The sequence below is a fragment of the Paroedura picta genome, chromosome 18 (genome assembly GCF_049243985.1).
Source record: "Paroedura picta isolate Pp20150507F chromosome 18, Ppicta_v3.0, whole genome shotgun sequence".
NCBI lineage: Eukaryota > Metazoa > Chordata > Lepidosauria > Squamata > Gekkonidae > Paroedura > Paroedura picta.
The window spans coordinates 8495480-8519201 of record NC_135386.1 but is presented as its reverse complement, the minus strand read 5'-3'; the positions used below and the strand labels follow the sequence as shown (position 1 = coordinate 8519201).

General features: G+C 46.7%; 1 protein-coding gene across 1 annotated transcript in view; it reads right to left on the bottom strand.

Moving 5' to 3' along the window:
* TRPM7 (transient receptor potential cation channel subfamily M member 7) overlaps positions 1-20217 on the bottom strand; it is a 68738-nt gene extending 48521 nt beyond the window's left edge. Inside the window, 1 exon segment of the mRNA XM_077317656.1 lies at positions 20085-20217. Coding sequence (XP_077173771.1) covers positions 20085-20087 — 3 coding nt within the window. The 5' untranslated portion in view covers positions 20088-20217.
* Positions 20218-23722: the final 3505 nt, after the last annotated feature.

Sequence of the window (23722 nt, the reverse complement as noted above, 5' to 3'; positions counted from 1 at the left end):
ATTTATTTATTTATTTATTACGGTCATTGACCAGCATCAAAGTATCTACAGACATACAGTATTACAACGTTTTAACAGGACATTCGGCATCAGGGAGTTGACAAAGGCACAAAACATTAATACAGCATTTTGACAGTCAGGTAATTCAGTAGCCGAAGATTTCCGCACTCTGCTGGCAGTACAGCAAAACTTTGCCACCATGTAAGAAACAGAATTATCTTTATCTGCAAGCAAGACGTTAATTAGATGATCATCTGTAAGTCCAGGAAACCCTTGATAGCAAGGGCAAGATTAAACGGCTTCTGGCAACCTTATAAAAGTCACAGTATAATATAATGTGGGCAACTGATTCAATTACACCTGAATTGCAAGGGCATATTTATGCCTCCCCCCTTTGTGACTTCGGGGCGGTTTACCCAAAACGTAGGGATAGGACATAACATCAGGAAAACAACAACAACAACAGTTTCCATCACTGGAGATAACAGCACTATAAAATTCCCTGTAACATTCCTTAAGACGGCGCTAACTTGTTCACTATGATCTGATAGGTTTGTCAGTTTGGGGTGCACATGCGACCCAGATCTGGCAACCCTACAGGGTCTCCATTTGCCAGCTGTCACTTGATAGCATTTTCCACTACCCTATTTATGTCTTTCGATATTTCTGAGCTCCGGGGAGACCTAAAGCAGCTTACAACGTAACTCTCCCCCTTTTTTATCCTCACAACAACTGCCCTGTGATATTGCTTTAGTATGAAGGGAAATGACCAGCCCAAGAAAACCAAGCACGTTTCCATGACAGAACAGGGACGGCCAAACTGGGTCCCCTCCCGTCCCGGATCCTAGTCCAAAACGCTAACCGCCCACTATCTAGCATGGATTTCTTATTCTAAGCATTTTCAGATGTATCTGTAATGGGACAGTACAGAAATTCTATATTTTATGAGGTACAGAATTCTTTTAAGATCTCATTTTTATTTTTCCAAGTGTAATGTTCAGTCCTAAGGTGGGGGAATATTAAAACTATGTATAAACTTTAAAACTGAAAACCAAAACATGACTGTTATTTACTTTCTACCACCTCCTGAAGGGAGTTCTGAATGGAGTGCAGGACGTCATTACAATTTATCCTGAAAACAAACCTATGAACTCTTTGAACCAGCTAGGAGAGCTTTTCCTCTGTCCACAGATGAGAAATCTATAGCAGACTCACAAACATTCCACCACTGACGGAAACACAATAGCCCAGGCTGAAAACTTCTGCACAAATCACATAGATACATGAAACAGTGCCATGCCAATGTGCCTTATGGTGACCAGATTTTAACATTGGTAAAGTGGGACACCATTGACCGGAGGGGTTCTGGATTAAAAATTTGGTCTACATGGAGCAACAAGAAGTTTCATAGAACGCATAGAATGCAGAAATAGTATTTTAATCTATATATTTTTATTTGCAACATAAGTACAATTTGCCAGGTGCCCCCAGATGTCCCTCCAAAAATGGGACAATCTGGTCACCTTACCTTACAACGAACCTATGGTTCAGACATTTCGTACATATTATGATCAGCTGCATTTTTCTAGCATGGTCTTTACAAAACTATAATGTGCCCATTAACTATACAACAAAGGGAGACCCCCAAGGTCTTTCAGCTCACTGAAAATGTAACTTTCCCCAAATTTATCTTTGTGGTTCTATGAACTAAGGCGGCTTTCCGAATGCCCACACTTGATAAGCATTATTAAGATGGGACGTGCAAAACGATTCCATGAACTTTATCATATTTACCACCTGAGCCGTATCAATCGTAAAAAAGGCATAAATGACCAGTTTAGAAGCATATGAACTGAAGGCATGTCATACCAGACTTCGGAACATTTAATATCGTCTGAAGTGTGGGAAATCATGCATTTTAGTAAATGTTGCTCATCTGCGAATCTACCTGGAAATAGCTCCCATTTCTGAGTAAACACGCTTAGAGCGACGCTACAAATTTCAGCATAAAATTTTAAAGCAGTCAAAAGCATCACGCAGAACACAAGGAACTATTTTCTAAATTTTAAGAAGAAAACTGTTTTACGGAGCACAAACGTTGTATACCGTTTTTTCAGATGTTCTTGAGAATTATTTCTGCAAAATATCTGAAACCACGGCAAAATATCTGAAACCACGGCAAGATAGTGGGCGTTTTAAAATAAAATAAAATAAAATACCTGTTCAAGATGCAAGGTCCATCTCATTTTTCCCTTGCAGAAATCCATGCTGAACAACTACTAGCAAGCCTCCTTTGAGGATCAACCTTATACCACACGGTTTACTCTAATTTAAGGCTTTGGAGATGACAGGTTATAACAACACGCAGCTTCTAAAGTGCAGGATGAGATCAGACCTTCAAAATAATTTAATGCTACATTACGGGGACAATCCTATTATTGCCTTTGCATGAGTTGAATAGTCAGTGGGTCTTCTATGTCCACGGCTCCATTTTCTAGCTAGGGCGCCTGAAAGCAATCCTATGAAAGGACACCGATTCCTCCAAATCAGCGAAACGCATAAATGGACATATTCTGTCAATTTCAGAAATGGCAAAGTTTAAATGTGCGCAGCGGCTTCCTTTGGAATCTGACCAATGGTCTATTGAGATCAGTATTGTCTCGTCTGACTGGCAGATCTCCTCCCCAGAATCTGGGGAGGAGGTCTTTCACATCATCTGCTACATCAGGGGTAGTCAAACTACGTCCCTCCAGATGTCCATGGACTACAATTCCCATGAGCCCCTGCCAGCGAATGCTGGCAGGGGCTCCTGGGAATTGTAGTCCATGGGCATCCGGAGGGCCGCAGTTTGACTACCCCTGTGCTACAATATTCCTTTCCCTGGAGATGCCAAGGATTCATCTTGACACTTTCTGCATAGAAAGCGGATTTTCTGCCACTAAGCTACAGCCCCTCTGAGCTGTGCTGATCAGTCCTTTGATGTCTAATATGCAAATGTCTGGAAATACTGACCTTCACGGAATCATAAAATGATGTTTGGTTGTTAAGAGCCGAAGACCTGGCAGCCAAAAAGTATGCCTGACAATACAAAATGGCTGGCCAGTCAGATGGGAGTCCACTAACCATGTGGGATTATGCACTGCAGGCAGGTGTTTGAGTCAGAAACCCATACGTGAGACTGCTCCTATATGTAATAAAAATAAAGCCCAACTGGGGTGGTGGGAGGAGTTGGGACTCACTGCCTATCTGATTGGCCAATCAACAGCCAATCCTGGCCACATACCCCTCCAACATCTTCCACATGGAGGAAGTGCCAGCCCACAGTAAGCCAGGCAGCGACCAGGAACTGGCAGGGAGGGGGGGGAGAGACTGGGACTGCAGGCTTGGGGGGAAGGGAGGGAGCCCACCCATGCGAGCGCTTCCCCCTCCTCAAGTTTGCTGTACTATGCTTTATCTGCAGGGAGGTCTTTATAAGGAGGGGCACTGAACCTGTCCTTACCTACACCTTGAAGTGAAGAGGCCATTTCTCCACTTCAGGATTCTGCCACTTCGTCCTTTGGCACACCTAGTCCAGGCCACGGTATTCTTAGCATGGATGCAATGGCCAACCAACAAGTGGCCACAAGCCAAGAAGAAATCAGAGCTTGAAAGAGTGGTGTGAGAAAGGAAGGAAGGAAGAACCCAAGGCTCATCCATGTAACACCAAACCGTACTGTGACGTAATGTCTGAACCCATTCATTGTCTGGTCTTCTTTTGCTTTCGACCTGCCTAATCTCCTATGCAGCCGTGGTTTAAGGATTTGCAGGGCCCGTAGTACCACAGTTTAAGGATTTGTGGCGCCCTACAGAGTACAATTGGGGCAGGAGCAGCCAGACTGGGGTCAGAGACGCCCCCCACAGTGTAAAAGGGTATCACTCCAAGTGTCCTTAAAGAGGGGAAAGGGAAGAATCACAGAGTGGGAAGGGACCTCAAGGCTCATCTAACCCAACACTCTGCATAATGCAGGAACTCACATAGGGGGGAAGGCACTGGAAGCACAACATGTGCTACATCAGCAGTTCTCAGCCTGGGAGTCACGACCCCTATGGTCAATCGACATTCGGAAGGTTGAGAACCACCGGGCTACATGGATAAACTGGCCCTGCCTCTGTGTACAACAAAAGGACTTAGTGGGCCAACTCCTATTCTGCCTTTCTCATTTTCTCGCTTCAAAAGGGCACAGAACCCAGGTTCATGCCAAAGCAATTTTCTCAACACCACAATACAGAGCCTGAAAGCCACAGCATACCACAAAAGCAGTAGCCCCTCTGAGAACAACAGCTCTTTGCACATGGCTGTTCTCACACCATTCCATCGCTCTACCCAAGTGCAGACCGAGGAAAGAGCATTGTGGGAGAAAAAAACGAACAACCACAATTACATGGCTTGAAACGCCGCCTTACAGCTTCAGGGTCCAACGCTGACAAGCATTTCAGACAAAAAAGGCTTAATTACTAGGATTCCGTGCCAACTTGCAACTTCAGAAGTGCAGTGAGGGTAGCGGGCATCGGCTCGTCTCTGAACGTTTTCAAGCGAGCGGCAAAAGCTTCCAGCAAATAGCTGGACCCCGCGACAAAACTGGTCCCTAAGCGTCTTGTTAAATATTCCTGCCTACGTTCCATTCACAAATCATTGCTCAATGGAGTAGAAATCCTTATCAGCCAAGCACATGGTGATCATGGGACTTAAGAGGTGATCCGTGACCAGTTGACTGTAACACCTTGAACATACAACAGGCTCTTCCAGTAATAGCTGCAAGGCAGGAATTCTAAACACAAACCTCAATTATCTTCCTAACGCCCCTTGGAACCAATGAATCTCATTTCGGAAATTGAGCGCCTGATGCAAATGTTACGGCACGGTAAGTTCACACATACAAAGTAGTTGTTAAGAGCCAACTTTCCCCCCCCCTCCCCCCTTTCTCTGGAATCTGAACAAGAACAGCAGCGCTTATAAGATTTATTTTGAAGAAGAAGAAGTGTTGGTTTTTATATGCCGCTTTTCCCTACCCGAAGGAGTCTCAATGCGGCTTACAGTCGCCTTCCCTTTCCTCTCCCCACAACAGACACCCTGTGAGGGAGGGGAGGCTGAGAGAGATTACTGAAGAAGAAGAAGAGTTGGTTCTTATATGCCGCTTTTCCGTATCCGAAGGAGTCTCAAAGCAACTTACAGTCGCCTTCCCTTTCCTCTCCCCACAACAGACACCCTGTGAGGTGGGTGAGGCTGAGAGAGCCCTGATATCACTGAAGAAGAAGAAGAAGAAGAAGAAGAAGAGTTGGTTCTTATATGCCGCTTTTCCCTACCCGAAGGAGTCTCAAAGCAGCTTCCAGTCGCCTTCCCTTTCCTCTCCCCACAACAGACACCCTGTGAGGTGGGTGAGGCTGAGAGAGCGCTGATATCACTGCCCGGTCAGAACAGCTTTATCAGGGCTGTGACTAGCCCAAGGTCACCCAGTTGGCTGCATGTGGGGGAGTGCAGAATCGAACCTGGCATGCCAGACGCACTCCTAACCACTACACCAAACTGGCACTACACCAAACAGGATAAGGACATGCACAAAGTATTAGATGTTTTCCAAAGTTATTCTTAATTGTGCATAATGATGATGCCACCACCAGGAAATCATACCCTGAAGATGATGATGAGAACATGATACTCCCTTTATGCTTTTTTTTTCTCCATTTAAATGATTGGTGTTCCTTTCTCAGAAACATAGAAGTCTCTTGCTGAAAAAAAGCACCTAAAGGCTAAAAATACTTTATTCCAGCATAAACTTCCATAGCGAGGAGACCATTTTTTCATATATGATGCGTTGGGTCCTCACTAGATTTGCTAGACAGCAGAACTCTTAAATCAGCTTGAAATCCGAAACCTCCTGGGATCCAGGTATGTCCACGAGGACACTGAAGTCCCCCATGCGAGGGACCTGCAGGACCCACCCACCCACAAGAGGTCTGGCAGAGTATCTGCTGGTGAATTAGGTGGCCAGTACACCAGCCAGATAGCCAAACTGTCCTCTGCATCCCACATCAGGCCCACATATTCAGTGCAGTGCATGGAATTGCTGAAGCAGGAAGCGCCCTGAAGGAGAAAGACTCCTAGATCAATATTACAACTCCCCCTCCGGCCTTTTGTTCGAGATCGATGAAGGACTGGGTGGGGTAAGTTCTTTCAGGGCAATCGTCTCGCCCGCCTGCACCAAGGTCTCAGTCATGCACGCCAGGTCCATATTCAGTTCTGCAAAGAAATTCTGCAGAACAGCGGTCTTTTTATGGACTTGGTATTGTACAACACCAGTGTTGGAGAAAGGCTATTATTTCTAGCCCTATCTTCATCATATTTCGGGATGAGATGAAAGTTAGAAAGGCTGAGAGCATTCCTACGTCTCCCACCCTTTTGTTTAAATCATCTTCTTCCACCACCACACTTCCCAAATCCCTCAATAGTTGGACCATAAGGAAGCCAGTTTGGTGTAGTGGTTAGGAGTGCGGACTTCTAATCTGGCATGCCGGGTTTGATCCTGCACTCCCCCACATGCAACCAGCTGGGTGACCTTGGGCTCGCCACGGCTCTGATAAAGCTGTTCTGACCGAGCAGTAATATCAGGGCTCTCTCAGCCTCACCCACCCCACAGGGTGTCTGTTGTGGGGAGAGGAAAGGGAAGGCGACTGTAAGCCACTTTGAGACTCCTTCGGGTAGGGAAAAGCGGCATATAAGAACCAACTCTTATTATTATTATTCTTCAATAGTAAGGGTGACAAGCCCCTCGCGGCCTCCATCAACCAGGCCTCCTCCCTCATTGCCTTCTAACAATCCCCAATGAAAACAAAAATCAACTCCCACAACCAATTCCCTCTCCACAACTCCCCATAATACTATCACAGTTTGGTTCATACCACGTCTCCTCCTTCTCCTTCCAACAGTGGCCCCTGAGTTTGGAGAGCCCCGCTATCTGTGGAGGCTCTCAAAGGTCAAGTCTCACATTTTCTTCAGTTGTCAGCTTAAGGCTCCAAGAAAATATCACAGATGTCTTATTTCCTTGCTCTCGTTGCAATTTCGAAGTTACCTATTTCCATAATTACTAAGTCTTGAAGGCAAGGAAGTACTAGCTAGCCAGCTCAGGCACCAAGCTATATTTAAGCTCTTCTCCAAACACCGAGATGCAAGGAAGACCAAAATATAGACCATGGGGGGAGAGGGGAGAGAGACATAATTGAGCTTTACATCAAAGAGCTGAATAAAATCTGAAAGAAAATTGTCAGCTGAACCAATACAGTATTTTTCAGTAGCCAACACACTTTCACCAAAGCTCATGGCCATATCTGAGCAACAAGGTAAAACCTGTACCACCATGCACGGAGGGTTATGTGAACCTGGATGTTTCCTTGTCTTGCTGACTTAAGGCGCTCTTTGATGATCAGGTAGGGATGAAGGAGCAAAATATTATATACGGAGCAGCTACAGAGACATAATAAAAAAGGTACTCTGCATTTATCCTTCACCAGTTGTTTAAATCTAGACTCCGCTAGCTGTAATTTACTCTCGTGTGCAAGAGTCACCCTGGGTACTACTTTTAGGAATTTCTTTTTTTTAAATCCTTTTTAGTGGCTATGGGAACCGAAATCCCCATCCCAAGTATCATCCTTCCACCTCCAAGAATAAAAATTCCTTTTTCAAAGCATAAGCAGCGTTTCAAAATCTGACTCATCAGAGTAGCCACGGTCAGTTTGAAAGCCTGAGTCATTCTAGAGATAACCCCCCTCCCCATTGCCAAGTCTAGCAAGGAGTTGGAATGAATATATCCCTAACGTTTAAGACAAGAATGACATTGCAGAACAGAATATTTACAGGAATGCCCTCTCGTTTAACCGAAACAAGCCAGCTTAAGTCAATGTGATTATCTACAAAAACCCTTGTTCTACATCGTGTGTGCTGAGATATATAATCTGGCTATACAGGCAGCAATGGAAGAAGATTCGAATTCTGCATGTTTTCCTGATCGCCTTAAAGCTTCATGCTCATATCTAGGTAACTTCCCAATTTAGAATGAGTCAGCAGGGGCAAAACTCCTGTCCTACACACACGCCCTTTTGAAACGTTAGCTCTTGAAAGCTTACGAGGAATTCCACTACCTGAACTAACTGAATGGTTAGGCTAGTTTATTTGTTTTCAAATGATTAAGTTATCATCCGCATAAAAGTCCCAGCAGCAAAATGACAACTACAACCGGCTAAAAATAAATCTTTCCACAGGTTATCACGCTTGGCACAAGGAAACACGCTCAACTGGAGCAAGTCCAACCATCAGCAAAGGGCAAGAAAACAGCCCTGTTATAGAATGAATCAGCAGCAGAAACATCGTTTTGCACATTTCGGCCACCCTAAAATCACTCTTATTAGCCACACGTCAAGCAAGGCAAACATAGCCAGCAGTGTTCTTTCACATCTGTATTACTCTAGTACCCCATCTGAATGAAAGCCAAATTAATTTACTGCTTAGGCAGATTGTGAGTGGGTGGGCAGGAAGGGATGTGCCAGCGTTCGTCTATTGTGGCCCTTCCTTGCATACCCAGGGAATTGCTAATTGCTGCTATGGGATGGTAGGCCAATTTCCTCCAGGCCAGGCTGGATTCTGGAGAATTTTTGTGGAACATGAAATTGATGTCACCGTGGGTGGGTGTGAGTGTCCTGCACTGTGCAGGGGGTTGGACTGGATGGCCTTGGAGGTCCCTTCCAACTCTCTGATTCTATGATTCTGTGATTCGAACTGGGTTGATACACCTGTTGATACACCCCAAGACAGCATAAGCCCTTTTTTTGCCGCTGCATCGCACTGACTGTCGTATCCTAAGACCTTGTTTACACAGATCCTGCTGTCCAGAAGTGTGTCCCCCCATCCAGTATGGGTGCTTCTCATTTTGGTTACCCAGATGTAGAACTCTGCCCTTTGCAGAACTGCATCTTGTTCACATCCACCTGCTTTCCCAGTGTGTTCAGATCTCGCTGAATTCTATCTCTGTCTTCTGCTGTGCTCGGTACGCTTCCCAATTTGATGTCAGCTGCAAATTTAACAAACAGTCCTTCCAGCTCCCTCATCCAGATCCTTTACGGAAATACAGAAAAGTTCAAGCCCCAGAACTGAGCCCTGCAGCACGGGCCGGTCAGGCTGTAGATCATCCTTCCTCATATTTTTCAAAAGTGGGATAGCATTTGCCCTCTTTTCAGTCTCGTGGAATATCTCCCATTCTCTAAAAGGTCTTGAGTATGACGGACAAAGTCCCTGCAAGCTCTCTAAAAGTTCGTGTGAGCACTCTTGGGTGTATACCATGTGGCCCAAGGGATCTGTACTCACCCAGGTGCAGCCAGGTGCCTCTAAGGACCTCTCTATCCCTGTCTATCAGCAGCTTGCCGTACCTACCACCATCCCCTTCTTCAGGGAAAAGACTGAGGCCAAACAGGAATTGAGCCTTTCAGCTTTCTCCCTGTCCGGTTTCTCTGTTTTTACACAACAGTGGGCCTCTTTTTACCCTGAGGTTGCTCCTCACACGGCTGAAGAAACTTTGAGGCAGAACAGACCACTTCCTACACTTCTATGCTTGACTTCTCCTGGCTGACAGCTCTACCAAAATGACCTATAAGACTGCAAAATATTGCACAGGAGCTTGCTCAGTAAGGAGGAAGAAACTAATGGATTCCCGGGACATTTACTGTTGTTTGCATGTATAGATTTATTATTAGATGACACGAACAGCTTCAATAGCTTGATATGATATTAACAGTTTAATCGTTTGACCATTTGTGGTACGAAGGACAGCTGTGCAGTTTTGGGGCTGCCGGCATGCTGATCTTGGATCGTAATCAAACAGCTGTATTGGACTCGGACCAGAATTTGGCAATATTTACTGAAGGAAGCACACCGTGTTACGTAAGGGAATGTGAACACAGAGCTCTAACCTTTCAGAAGTGATACTGTAATATTAATTTTTGTTTGCCATGCGAGTCCCAGTAGCCAATTAAGAAACCGTACAACATAATTAGTTGGAAAGGGGGTGACACATACAGAACAGGCCCAGGCAGAGAGATTCAATTTTGTGCTGCCACCAGAGTTCAAACCAAACATTGGCTATTATGAAAGGGCAGGAGGGGTGTGGGTGTGGAGTATCTAAACAAATCCTTATTCCCGTTATTTCATCATCCTTATATCTGGCATAACCATGCATTGAATATTATCAAGCCAGGTAGCAGTCACATCTCTAAGCTCTAAGGCACACATCAAACGGAGAACTTGGAAGGGAAAATAAGGAATACTTTAATCAAGAGTTCATTCACCAATTATTGGCCCCCAACAGCTGCTATTCAGATATTTAGCGTCTCTGAACATCGAGGTTTCGGTTGCCCTGATTACTGTCCATTCATTTCTACAATCCCCATTAAAAGCAAATGAGAGCATTTGGGAAACAAGTCCCCAAAATTACTTTCCCTTGGGAATTTACTCCTAAGTAACAACTCTGCATATTGAGCAAAGAGAGGAAAGTATCCAGAGTAACTGTTTAGGCTAAGAGCAACTTAGCGTCAAATCAAGGTTCTGAATTTGAACAGGTGTGGAATACGCCGGCTCCATTTTGGCCCCTACGTTTCGAACTGATGAAGAATCAACATGGTCGCAATGAACATGGCCTACTTGCAGATCCAACTGGATCTCTTTTGAACACATGGAGACTGCCTTACGTAAGAACATAAGAGAAGCCATGTTGGATTTGACTAATAACCCCTCCAGTCCAACACTCTGTGTCACACGTTGGCCAAAACCCAGGTGCATTCATGAAGGCCACCACTGGGACCACAAGTCCAGAAGACCTCCCTCCAAACACCAAGAATACAGAGCACTGTTGGAGTTGCTTGTTTCTTCTTCGTTTTTACTACGGACCAACTAGCTTTCTTTTATTAAACAGTCATTTAAACCTAACAGCAGATGCCTTACAGTGAGGCAGGCATGCTTATCTGTGGTAAGGCTAAGATGGATGGACGCTTCAGACCATTGTGGCTACACGCCTGAATCAAGTTCAAAAAGTTACTAATGCAACCAGCCCAATAGTGAACTTTAGTTTTCTTAGACCAGAAATATAGAAGAGCTTTTTAAAATCACTTTTTAAGGACATTGAAGTCCCTGCATTCTGCAGGGGGGTTGGACCACAAGACCCTGGGGGTCCCTTCTTTGATTCTACACCTTTCCTTGTGCTCCTCAACAAGTGCCCAATTCTTTCTTCAACTCCCCTTTTCAAAATGAAGCTGCACAAACTGGAAACTGATATTTTAATTTGAAGAACAATCACCGCTTCTGGGAAATAAGCAGGAAGTCAATTTTGCTGCCAATTTCCATTAGTAAATCTCCTCATCTCGGGGAACAGGAAAAGGTATTAGTTTCTTCAAACAAATGCGAAACGCAAGTGCTACAGCCAAAACAGAGGGGAACTAAAGATCCTGGAAAGGCTAATTTAGGGTTCGGTAGATCAGGCAGAAACAAACTCCTGGATGGAGGAGCAGACGCAGACAAGAGTGATTCTTATATAAATGTTCAAATCAAAACCTTGCAATGATATTCGTGCTCTATCTATCCTACATAACAGCTCGAGAAGAACAAAGTAAGCCTGAAGTAAACGCTAGAAGCTGTTTTTTTAAAAAACCCACTGTTATTTACATTCATCCATTTATCACAGAGCGATATTGCTTTCTAGCAACTTTATATAAACACCGCTAAGCAAATATTCAGCGTTCCTTGCTCCGGCCATTCCCTGCGATCAGCCCTAAAATACGACCTAGGAATCGACTAAATTTTAAAGCCAGGTTAATCCACTAGAACAGTGGTTCTCGATCTGGGGGTCAGGACCCCTTTGGGGATCAAACGACTCTTCCACAGGGGTCGCGGCAGAGCGAGCAGCTTGGTTAGGGGGGGGGACCACCACTGTTGCCACTTTTCCTGAAGGAGCCCACCAAACTGGATTAAAGGGTCACGGCACTAGGAAGGTTGAGAACCACTGTATTAGAACAAGAGCCAAAGGGATAGGAACATGTCCCCTTTATTAGGTCCAACCCACAGTTACAGTGCTGAATATAATCTTTTGAACAACAGCAAACTCACCCTCAAGCTGGACGTCCTTGGCTAGCCCTCACAAAGCAAAGGTTGTTCATTTTACACTGTTCCTAATAATGCAAAGGGAAAGACCACAGTTCCTTGCCAAGAGTACAGCTGGTAAACAAGTTGCCCCCTCCAAAAAAAAGAAAAAGAAAAGCTGATAGTCATAGTGCATCAAGTTAAGCACTTCTAAGCATTCACAGGAAATGTGCATGCTGACAGATTATTGTAGACCGCTCAACACAAATTGTGAAATTCCCCGGCCTAATCAGTGCATGTATTCTTATGGGGAACTGAGATCAATGACGCATTATACGCTTAACAGAAAAGCAGACCTTTCAGACAAATTGGGAGTCGGCAAGGTTGCAGTTAGCTTGTAATGCAAACATGAAGGCGGCCCTTAATAATCATAGCAGAGAGACTAGGAGGAAAACAGTCCGGCTAATGGATTTTATTTTAAATTTTTTCATAATTTATTTACATAACATGGGGAAAAAACGACACCCACATGCTGACTCACTTCCAAATCAAAGAATCCACTGAACGCCATGAGATTGGTGCAGGGTGGAAAAAGGAAAAATGAATTACAGTTAAAGCGGTCTGCTACATAAAGCCAGCTTGGTGTAATGGTTAAGAGCGCGGACTTCTAATCTGGCGAGCCGGGTTTGATTCCCTGCTCCCCTACATCCAGCCAGCTGGGTGACCTTGGGCTCGTCACAGCGCTGATAAAGCTGTTCTGACCGAGCAGAAATATCAGGGCTCTCTCAGCCTCACCCAACTCACAGGGTGTCTGTTGTGGGGAGAGGAAAGGGAAGGAGATTGTAAGCTGCTTTGAGACTCCTTCGGGTAGAGAAAAGCGGCATATAAGACCCAACTCTTCTTCTTCTTCTTCAGTAATATCAGGGCTCTCTCAGCCTCACCCACCTCACAGGGTGTCTGTTGTGGGGAGAGGAAAGGGAAGGGGATTGTAAGCTGCTTTGAGACTCCTTTGGGTAGAGAAAAGCGGCATATAAGACCCAACTCTTCTTCTTCTTCTTCAGTAATATCAGGGCTCTCTCAGCCTCACCCACCTCACAGGGTGTCTGTTGTGGGGAGAGGAAAGGGAAGGGGATTGTAAGCTGCTTTGAGACTCCTTTGGGTAGAGAAAAGCGGCATATAAGACCCAACTCTTCTTCTTCTTCTTCAGTAATATCAGGGCTCTCTCAGCCTCACCCACCTCACAGGGTGTCTGTTGTGGGGAGAGGAAAGGGAAGGTGATTGTAAGCCGCTCTGAGACTCCTTCAGGAAGAGAAAAGCGGCATATAAGAACCAACTTCTTCTTTTCTAAAGGGTTCAAACAAGTAGATCTTATCACACCATCACAGAGCCAATTATCCATGCAGAGAACAAGGAATCACATTTAAAAATGTTTCCAAGTATTTCTGACACCCACAATGAAAACAGAGCCAGTTCAACCGCTAAACAAAGCTTAGCGTCGTCCTAGCATCCAGCCTCTATATGATGCACACAATTTTTCAGGGGCATGAAGGAAAGATAATTTTGGTCATGCAACAGTTGGGCTGACTTTGAGAAACAGCTGACACAATGAAAATTATTGATCTGTTCCTATTTACAAAGTAACTTCTTAACCCTTTTTTCCCTGTAATTAGTTCTTAAAGAGAGAGAACTCAAACAATTCATTTCCAACAAAGATCATTACACATTTTGGACAACCGGCAAACGCTTTTAAAAATAAAAATAAAACAAGTGTGCTGAGGTGTTTTGGGTTTTTTTTAGGAAAGCACAATACAAAAAGTGTAACCTTTGAAAGTCATTGTGACTACATTATTGTAACACTTATTTTGAATTAAATGTTAGCATAATTAGTGTAAACTAGCACTTAATACAAGTCACAGGGGACTCCTTAATATTTAGAACAAGAACTATTTGTCATAACTAGCTTATTCTTGATTTTTTAAAGTATGCAAGCATTAGGCAAATATATACCTAGCTTAAGGATGTATTCTGTAACACAAAGATCATGTCGTACTCATAACCACAGATTAAGAAGAATGAAAGCGACTCGAACTATACATCCTTTTCAAATTGATTCTGGCATCGTTTATTTTTACAATTTTAATGTAAGTAGCAATTTGCACCGCAGACGATAAAAGCTTATTAAATCCTGGGATACCAACCCCAAATTCTTCAATTTATACGGGGCTGCAGATCTAGCCACACTAATTCAGCCATAAATCCTATTAAATTCAGCTGTGTTTTAACATAAAAAGGAACAGGTTGTAAATTTTCGAAGTGTGGATTGGAGCTTGAAGAGAAAAGAACCAAGAAACCCTTAGGGCCAAGGATCACAGGCTTTTCCACTCACTCCTCTGTCATCTCAGGATTAGTAATCATAAGAGCAAAAGACCAAAAAAAATTCATAAGCGCAAAAATATCTCTTATACAGGATTTCAGCGACAAACTTGTGACCCAACAGAAAGGGGGGGGGGATGTCACGAATATTCTCCTCCTCCCCCCCCCCCCTCCAACAATTTACAATCATTTCTGAATGTGTAAACAAGACCCATTGTCAGGTAGAAAAGAGAGGACTGAAATTCCCAAACTAAAATTAACAAATCCAAAAGGACATTCACGCTCAATTGAGAGTAGGTATTTACAAAAGATGGCCAGTAATTACTACTTAAATCTTCTGCTTAAGGCGTGAAGCCTTGTATCCAAGACAGTTAAGCCATCTGCTTGGTCATGGGAAGCACCGCTTGGGAGAAAAACAGATGTCTCACCAAAGTGCCTGGCTCGAACCACAGCTGCAAGAGATATTTTTGCAAAACAGCAAAAAAAGAAGCACAAATGTATTTCAAGATGGATTGGATAAAAAACACAGACATTCAAATGCTGGAAGACAGAGCGGTGTTTTTATAACTTCCCCCTCTCTTTCTCACGGTAAGCAGCTGGAGAGCTATTTGTGAAATATCCAGAGAATGGTGGCTCCGAATTCTGACTTGCCAGTTTCCCCCTCCTCCCCAAAGGGAACAAAATCCCATGAATGGTCTGATACTATGCAGAGTTAGGTGTGCCTAAGCACAATTATTTCAGTGGGTGTAGGTGCACCTAACTCTGCAATGTAAGACAATGAAGTACACTTTGCATATCATCGAAGTATGTATGGTGAAAAATACTTCTGGTAAAATCGCAAAAGATGTTAGAACGGCATTACAAACTCTGTGAAGAGAAGATAATAACACTGGATCTAAGAAACCTGTGTGGAATTAACCTAGGTGAAATTAGCATTGGAATTCACATGGAAATGATTGCTATATTATAAAGTATTTATTTATCTTTAATTATTTTGTCTGAGAAAGTGTGCCTGCACACAAAAGCTCACACCTTAAATAAATCTTTCTTGGTCTTAAAGGTGCCAGTGGACACTTCCTTAGAAGTAAACTCTAGTCATTCTAACAGCACTTTCATCAGCAAATGTATTTAGGAAAGCCATTTCTGGCATTCAATGGAACCTTCACCTCTCCTACCCCAGGGAGTTCAACAACTGCTCAAGTTTTCAAAATTAAGGAAGATGCACAAGAACTTTGGGGTTTCTGTGGGGTCTCTGCCCTAAGAGATCCCAAAGAGCTGGGAGACCCTCCTTACTTGCTCTGCAACTGCAATATAATTTGGGGAATGTCTTCTCTACTTGGACAGCTCTGCAGGAAAATGTGATAACTGCTCAAATGTGGTAACTGCTTAATTTCTGCTTTAAGGGATGCTTGTTTTTGAGCTGATCCCTTTTCAAAGTGTGCTCTAGGATTCTTATTCATTCATTCATTCATTAACCTTTATTGGCATTCCAGAAAGTTACAGAGTATATATGGCAGAAGGTCCAAGCAAGAGAAAGCATTAAGTAGACAACAGCAAAACAGATAACAGTAATACGCTAAAAGAGCTTGTTTCCGGCTATAAGTACTTCAACTAAAAATTTAGCATCTGTGGCTATAAACTCATAAATGTAAAAAAATAAAATGCAGATGTCCAAGGACTCCTATGAAGTCTGAAACTATGCCAGTTCTATGGAAATCTCCATCATAATTTTACATTAATATTTATTCTTGTTTGTTGCTGTTAGCTGCCCTGAGCACACTATGAGATGGGCAGCCTCTAAATCAAACATAAAATAAATAAATGAACAAACATTTTTGCCTGATCGTAATACAGGACGGTCTGTTGTACACTGAGCACTAGGGACAAACAATTGCCTAGCAGCTCTTACCCACAAACGCCATGTATGTGAGTATGATTACTCAATGATATAGCACACTGCACATGTTCAGAGGCTCTATTGCCTTTACAATACAGTTTGCAATGGATAAGCCTAGATGAGGTTCTGGGGATGAACTCAACCCGACTCAAAGCTATGCTTAGGATAAAGCACACAGAGTTGGCTTCGGATTCTAAGTTAATTGGAGCAAACTCCTGTTTGTTTTGCTTATGTTAATCTGTAAAGTGCGGCAGACCACTATGTAGGGTTGGAGCTCCCAAACAAGAGATCTTGCTTCAGATGGGAGAGCCTCTGGTGCCAGAGAAATGTGCATTAGTTAGCAGGAAAGGTCCATGGGCTCCAACCATTACTTAGCATATACCATGACATCACAAAGAGCTCACCTGTGTCTAATTGAGAAGAAAAAAAAACCTTTTACTGGCTTTTGGGGCGATCCTTAAACAGTCTAGGAGTCAGAAAGGGGGCCATACTCCAGAGAGACACTAGAGACCTCCTGACATGACATCCCAAAGAGCTCACCTGTGTTGCCTTGAGAGGAAAAAAGCCTCTTACTGTTGTTGTTGGGTTGCAGGGGTTCAGTTAAAGCTCCCGCTAAAACCCCATTAAAATGGACAAGAAACACCAATACAATAACCGACAACCCAGCAAGATGGCGGAGAACCCCCCCCCCTTATCCCCAACTTCTACTATTACCTCCCGAGGGAGAAGGCAAGAGAGGCAAGATACCCAAAGTTGTAGCTAGACACCAGGGGGGCCCATCGATCTTCCCCCCACTGCTCCAACCTCAACCGTGCACCTGGCGGAAGAGCTCCATTTTGCAGGCCCTGCAGAATGCAGAAAGGGCCCACGGTTCATTCCACTGGGAGCTCGTTCCACCAGGTCTTTACAGAGCAAGATTCAAGGATCCGAATCTGCCTCGGAGCTGTTTGCCCCATGATGTCATATATCTCAGCACTGCCTGTGATGGCCAGTACTCTGGTGGCCTTCTGCCTATGCTCAGAGCGTCCTCACCTGATTCTGTGAAGGTTCAAGGGGGTGGCAGGTGACAGTGTCAGCAATAGGGTTGCGGGTGTCCTGCACGGTGCAGGGGGTTGGACTAGATGACCCAGGAGGTCCCTTCCAACTCTATGATTCTATGACCTTTCATCACACAAACCCCACACACCGCATGCCCGGCATTCTCAGGTTTTAAACTCTTTGGGGCAGAGGCCTCTCTGTTAGGATATCCCCCCCTATCTGCACTGTTGGGACTCTTGGCTTATCTGCACCCTACTTTGACTGGCAGTAGCCTTCGGGCAGGTCTTTCCCAACACCTGTTCTCCAAGATCTTTCAGAGCGAATATCAGGTTTGCATGGTCCTTAAGGCCATGTGCACAAGGAGGAGCAACGACTACTCAGCCGTGAGACGCGGCACTCAAACCCCACGCCGAGGGTGTCCCAAACAGAGCCGTCAAGTAAACTCCTTGGGGCAGCACACTGTCTTGTTTTATTGCTTAAATATTACCTTGTGCACGCAGTGCTATCTGCAGAGCGGATCAGGCCGCAGCCTGACTACCGTCAGCTCTAACTGGGAGCGGCCCTCAGGCCTGTCTTTCTCACCACCCCTCTCCAAAAGCCTTCAGGGTGGCAAGATGTTTGCCAAACGTTTCCCCTTAAGGCCATGCATACGAAGATGAGTAATGGTTATTCACTTAGCCAGGCAACTGCCCTGCATACTCTCCAATCAGCAACGGCGAGCACGTATTCTATCTGCAATCCCCAATCAAACCCGCACTTAGGAACGTTGCACACAAAACAGTCTGGGAGAGGGTCCTGTCTTTTGTTGTGGCTCAACCTGCACAAGGAGTCCAACCGTGAGTCAACTGACAAGTAGAAACTTTCCCAGAACTTTTTCCTGTCGAGGGAAGATCAGGTTTCCCAAACCTTTCTTTCGCGCCCTGTGGATAAGGGTGAGGAATGATTCATTCATTATGTGGTAACTACACTCTGCACATTCCCATGGCTCACCCCAGGACTAGGAATTAAGCCAAGTTCTAGGCATGCTCTCTGACTAAAACTCACAGTTGGGGAAGTGCAGAGCAATATTTGAGTTGTAATATTGAGTTGTAATACTGAGTTGTAATAAAAAAAAGGATCCATTGGGGGTGGATCCTTTTGTTGCTGGGGTTAATAATATTAGTCCAGCCTCGCCAGATCTTGGCCGCTAAGTGGCTCGATTCTCTCTGCGGGAGGACTGCATGTACAATGTAGTATTTCAGCAATAAAAAGACAGTATTCTGCCCCCAGGCGTTTACTTGATGGCTGTTTGGGAAATCCTCCGCAGTTTCTCACAGACAAACCAATTCAGGTGCATAGCCATGTTGGCCTGAAGCAGCAGAACAAAATTTGAGTTCGAAAGCCCCTTTAAGACCGACAAAGATTTATTTTCGGTGTGAGCTTTCGTGTGCATGTACACCTCTTTGTATAGATTCAGGTGGGTTGCCTAAAGCAGCAGTTTGAGTTCAATGGCACCTTGAGGACCAACAAGCTTTTATTCAAGGTAGATTCAGGTGGGTCGCCATGCTGGCGGGAAGCAGCAGAACAAAGCTGGAGTCCAAAGGCACCTTTAAGACCAACAAAGTTTTATTCTAGGTGTGAGCTTTTGTGTGCACACACTTCCTCAGACAATGAACTAGGCACCATCAGAGGACAAACATAAAGAGAGAGGAAATTAGCAGGCAGCTGAATAGTTAGTAATTCAAAACAAACTCACTATAGCAGGGGAAGTCAACCTGTGGTCATCCAGATGTTCACAGACTACAATTCCCATGAGCCCCTGCCAGAGTTTGCTGGAAGGGGCTCATGGGAATTGTAGTCCATGGACATCTGGAGGACCACAGGTTGACTACCCCTGCATTATAGGGCCAATAATATATTACTAGATGCTAACAGTATCAACGCAAAGTTATAGATCAAAACCCATCAAGTCATATTCAACCCACAATAATGTGCAATTAAAGTGACCCGTGCAAAATACATTTTTAAAAACCCTCTTTTTCCTTTTGCGGGCCAAATCTGCATCGATACTATTAGCATGTACAAATATGTTATTATACACAGCGGATTTTTCTCTCGGAATTTGAGTTTTCACTGTTTACTGTTATTGAGACGGCATCAACATCCAAGCAGATACAGCCAACCACAACTCGGAAGAACCATAAAACCCTAGAGCCGGACGGGACCTCCAGGGTCACCAAGCCCCTGCCCAACGCAGGAAACCCCCAACTACCTGCCCACCCACAGTGGCCCCAATTCCACGCCCTCCCCCCCCCAAAAAAACCCCACACACAACCTGTCCTGGAGGAAAAGTCCTTGCACTCAAAAGCTCCCGCCTGGAATCAATCTCTGTTGCCCTTAAAGGTGCCCCTGGACTCTGGTTTTATTGCCCTGGGGGACCCAAGGGCCATGAAGGGGCCTCAAGGGCCAAGCGTGGCCCCAAGGAGGAGGCAGAGGCCCAGCGAGGAGACCCCGCCATGCACGACCAGCCCTGCCTTGTGGGTCCCCCCCAAAGCCCTGCAAAGGCGGCTGCCCCCTCCTCTGCTCCCCTCCCCTCCCCTCCCCTCCCGCGGCGAGGCGGCCCTCTGCACGCGCGCCGGGGCTCACCATCCTCCTCCTGCTCAGGGCCGGCCGGCGGGGCCTCGGCTCTCCTCGGCGGCGGCTCCTGCTCGTGGCTCGGCTTCGGCGGTGGCGGGGCCTGTCTCCATCTATCGACGCGGGGCCCTGCGGGAAGCAGCAGCGGGACGGGGACGCAGCGGCAGGGAGGAGGCCGCGCTGGCGGCGCCGGGAGGGAGGCGGCGGCGTCGGCGGCGGTGCTGGCGGTGGTGGCGGCGGCGGGCGAGGCAGCAGCGGCGGCGGCGGCGGCGGGAGCAGGAGCGGCCTGGCGGCTCTTTCTCATAATTGTGCGACTGGGCCGGCTGCAGCGCAGCGGTGTGGCCGCGTCAGCTCGCGCCGCCTCCTTCCCTTCCCTTCCTTCCCCTTCCTTCCTTCCCTGCCCCGGCGACGCCGGCCGGGACCGCCTCCGCCGCCGCTGCCCTGCTTGGCGCCTCCCGAATCTCCCCAGGCTGGAGATGGCAACCCCGCCCTCTGGCAATGCAAGCCTCCAGAGGGGACCTGGGGGTCGCTTGGGGTTACAGCCCCTCTCTGGACTATACTGGTCAGTTTCCCCGGAGAAAAGTTCCCCCTGGTCAGTTTCACCTCGCGGCCCTCCCCAAATCTCCAGGAGAGCCCCAGGCTGGAGATGGCAACCTCGCCCTCTGGCAATGCAAGCCTCCATAGGGGACCTGGGGGTCGCTTGGGGTTACAGCCCCTCTCTGGACTATACTGGTCAGTTTCCCTGGAGAAAAGTTCCCCCTGGTCAGTTTCACCTCGCGTTGCACCTCGCGGCCCTCCCCAAATCTCCAGGAGAGCCTCAGGCTGGAGATGGCAACCCCGCCCTCTGGCAATGCAAGCCTCCAGAGGGGACCTGGGGGTCGCTTGGGGTTACAGCCCCTCTCCGGACTATACTGGTCAGTTTCCCCGGAGAAAAGTTCCCCCTGGTCAGTTTCACCTCGCGTTGCACCTCGCGGCCCTCCCCAAATCTCCAGGAGAGCCCCAGGCTGGAGATGGCAACCTCGCCCTCTGGCAATGCAAGCCTCCATAGGGGACCTGGGGGTCGCTTGGGGTTACAGCCCCTCTCTGGACTATACTGGTCAGTTTCCCTGGAGAAAAGTTCCCCCTGGTCAGTTTCACCTCGCGTTGCACCTCGCGGCCCTCCCCAAATCTCCAGGAGAGCCCCAGGCTGGAGATGGCAACCTCGCCCTCTGGCAATGCAAGCCTCCAGAGGGGACCTGGGGGTTGCTAGGGGTTACAACCCCTCTCTGGACTATACTGGTCAGTTTCCCTGGAGAAAAGTTCCCCCTGGTCAGTTTCACCTCGCGTTGCACCTCGCGGCCCTCCCCAAATCTCCAGGATTGCCCCAGGCTGGAGATGGCAACCTCGCCCTCTGGCAATGCAAGCCTCCAGAGGGGACCTGGGGGTTGCTTGGGGTTACAGCCCCTCTCTGGACTATACTGGTCAGTTTCCCCGGAGAAAAGTTCCCCCTGGTCAGTTTCACCTCGCGTTGCACCTCGCGGCCCTCCCCAAATCTCCAGGAGAGCCCCAGGCTGGAGCTGGCAACCCCGTCCCCTGGCAATGCCAACTTGGAGCGATGGCAGCTTCCAGAGGGGACCCGGGGGTCGCTTGGGGTTACAGCCCCTCTCCAGAGCGCATTGGTCGGGTTCCCTGGAGAAAAGTTCCCCCTGGTCAGTTTCCCTGCTTTGGAGGGTGGAGGCTGGGGCATTGCACCTGGCTGTTCTCCCCAGATATCCAGGAGTTCCCCAGGCTGGAGCTGGCAACCCTGTCCCCAGGCAATGCCAACCTGGAGCGATGGTAGCCTCCAGAGGAGACCCGGGGGTCGCTTGGGGTTACAGATCTTCTCGAGACTATACTGGTCAGTTTCCCTGCAGAAAAGTTATCCTGGTCAGTTTCCCTGCTTTGGAGGGTGGAGGCTGGGGCATTGCACCTGGCTGTGCTCCCCAAATCTCCAGGAGTTCCCCAGGCTGGAGGTGGCAACCCTGCCCCCTGGCAAGGCCCACCTGGAGCGATGGCAGCCTCCAGAGGGGACCTGGGGGTTGCTTGGGGTTACAGCCCCTCTCCAGACAGTACTTGGTCAGTTTCCCTGAAGAAAAGTTCCCCCTGGTCAGTTTCCTTGATTTGGAGGGTGGGGAGGCCTGGGGCATTGCACCTCGCTGCCCTCCTCTGGCTTCATCCCCAAATCTCCAGGAGAGCCCCAGGCTGGAGCGATGCCAGCCTCCAGGGGGGATTTAGGGTTCACCTGGAATTTCAGCTCCTCCCTGGACCACAGTTGTGAGTTTGACTGGAGAAAAAGGATGCTTTGGAGGGTGGGTGCTGGGACATTGCACCTCACTGAAACCCGTGTCTTCCCCAGGCCCCATCCCCCATCTCCAGGAGTTTCCCAACTTGAAGCTGGGACTCCTACTCCCTAGCAATGCTCAGGGTTCACCTGGAATTACAACTCACGTCCTGACAACAGTGATCAAAAGAGATGCTTTGGAGGGTGGATGAAGTGGAATTGCACCTGGCAGGGTCACATGGGGCTCTCCAGCCTATAAGACGCCGAAAGACTCCTTTTTATTTTTCGGATCTGAAAAAGTGGGCAGCAGTACGCAAAAGATTATGCTGATATAAAATTGTTAGTCTCGAACAGGGGTAGTCAAACTGCGGCCCTCCAGTTGTCCATGGACTACAATTCCCATGAGCCCCTGCCAGCATTTGCAGGGGCTCGTGGGAATTGTAGTCCATGGACATCTGGAGGGCCGCAGTTTGACTACCCCTGGTCTTGAAGGTGCCAGAAGATTGCTGCATTATTTAGATGTCAGTGCTGGAACAGAAATATTGTTACACGTTCAAAGTGCCACAAGAATGCTGTTGATTTCTCAGATCAGAAGGAGGAGGCTGTCTTCCACCAAAGCTTGTTTTGGCATAAAAGTTAGAACAAAGTTTGAGCCCAGTGGCTCTTCTAAGACCAACAAAGTTTCATTCTGGGCATAGTAGTTTCTGTTGCATACACACTTATTCAGAAAAAGAAATCATCAACCATTACATATAGGTAGAGGGTGTTGCCAGGAAGGGCTAATTACAGTTATGATGCATGAGTAACTGAACAATAAATATAGTTCAGATTTGATTAAGGCAGTTGTTAAGACCTGTGAGAAGCAGCAAATTAGCATGTAGCATAAAAGAGTCTACAACAGATGACAGAAATGAATGGCCTTAGCATGTGTAGAGAGATAACAAACCAATATCTCTGTTAAGCCCTGGGGGTTCCATTGTCCTGTGTGTTGTAACAACTTGTAACTCAGCAATCAGCATATACAGTGTTAAAAGATAAGTGTCAGGGCAGCACAATAAGTGAGTGAATGAGCCTGAAAGGGTGTACTTGATATTTTAGGTCCAGTGATTGTGTTGTCTGGGTTTTAAGTGGCAGCAAAGTTGTCATCAGGGTCCAATGCAAGTTTGTTTTTATACCCCACTTTTCACTACTTGTAGGAGTCTCAAAGTGGCCTATGACAGGGGTAGTCAACCTGTGGTCCCCCAGATGTCAATGGGGGAGGACCACAGGTTGACTACCCCTGGCCTACAATCTCCTTCCCTTCCTCTCCTCACAACAGACACCCTGTGAGATAGTTGAGCCTGAGAGAGCT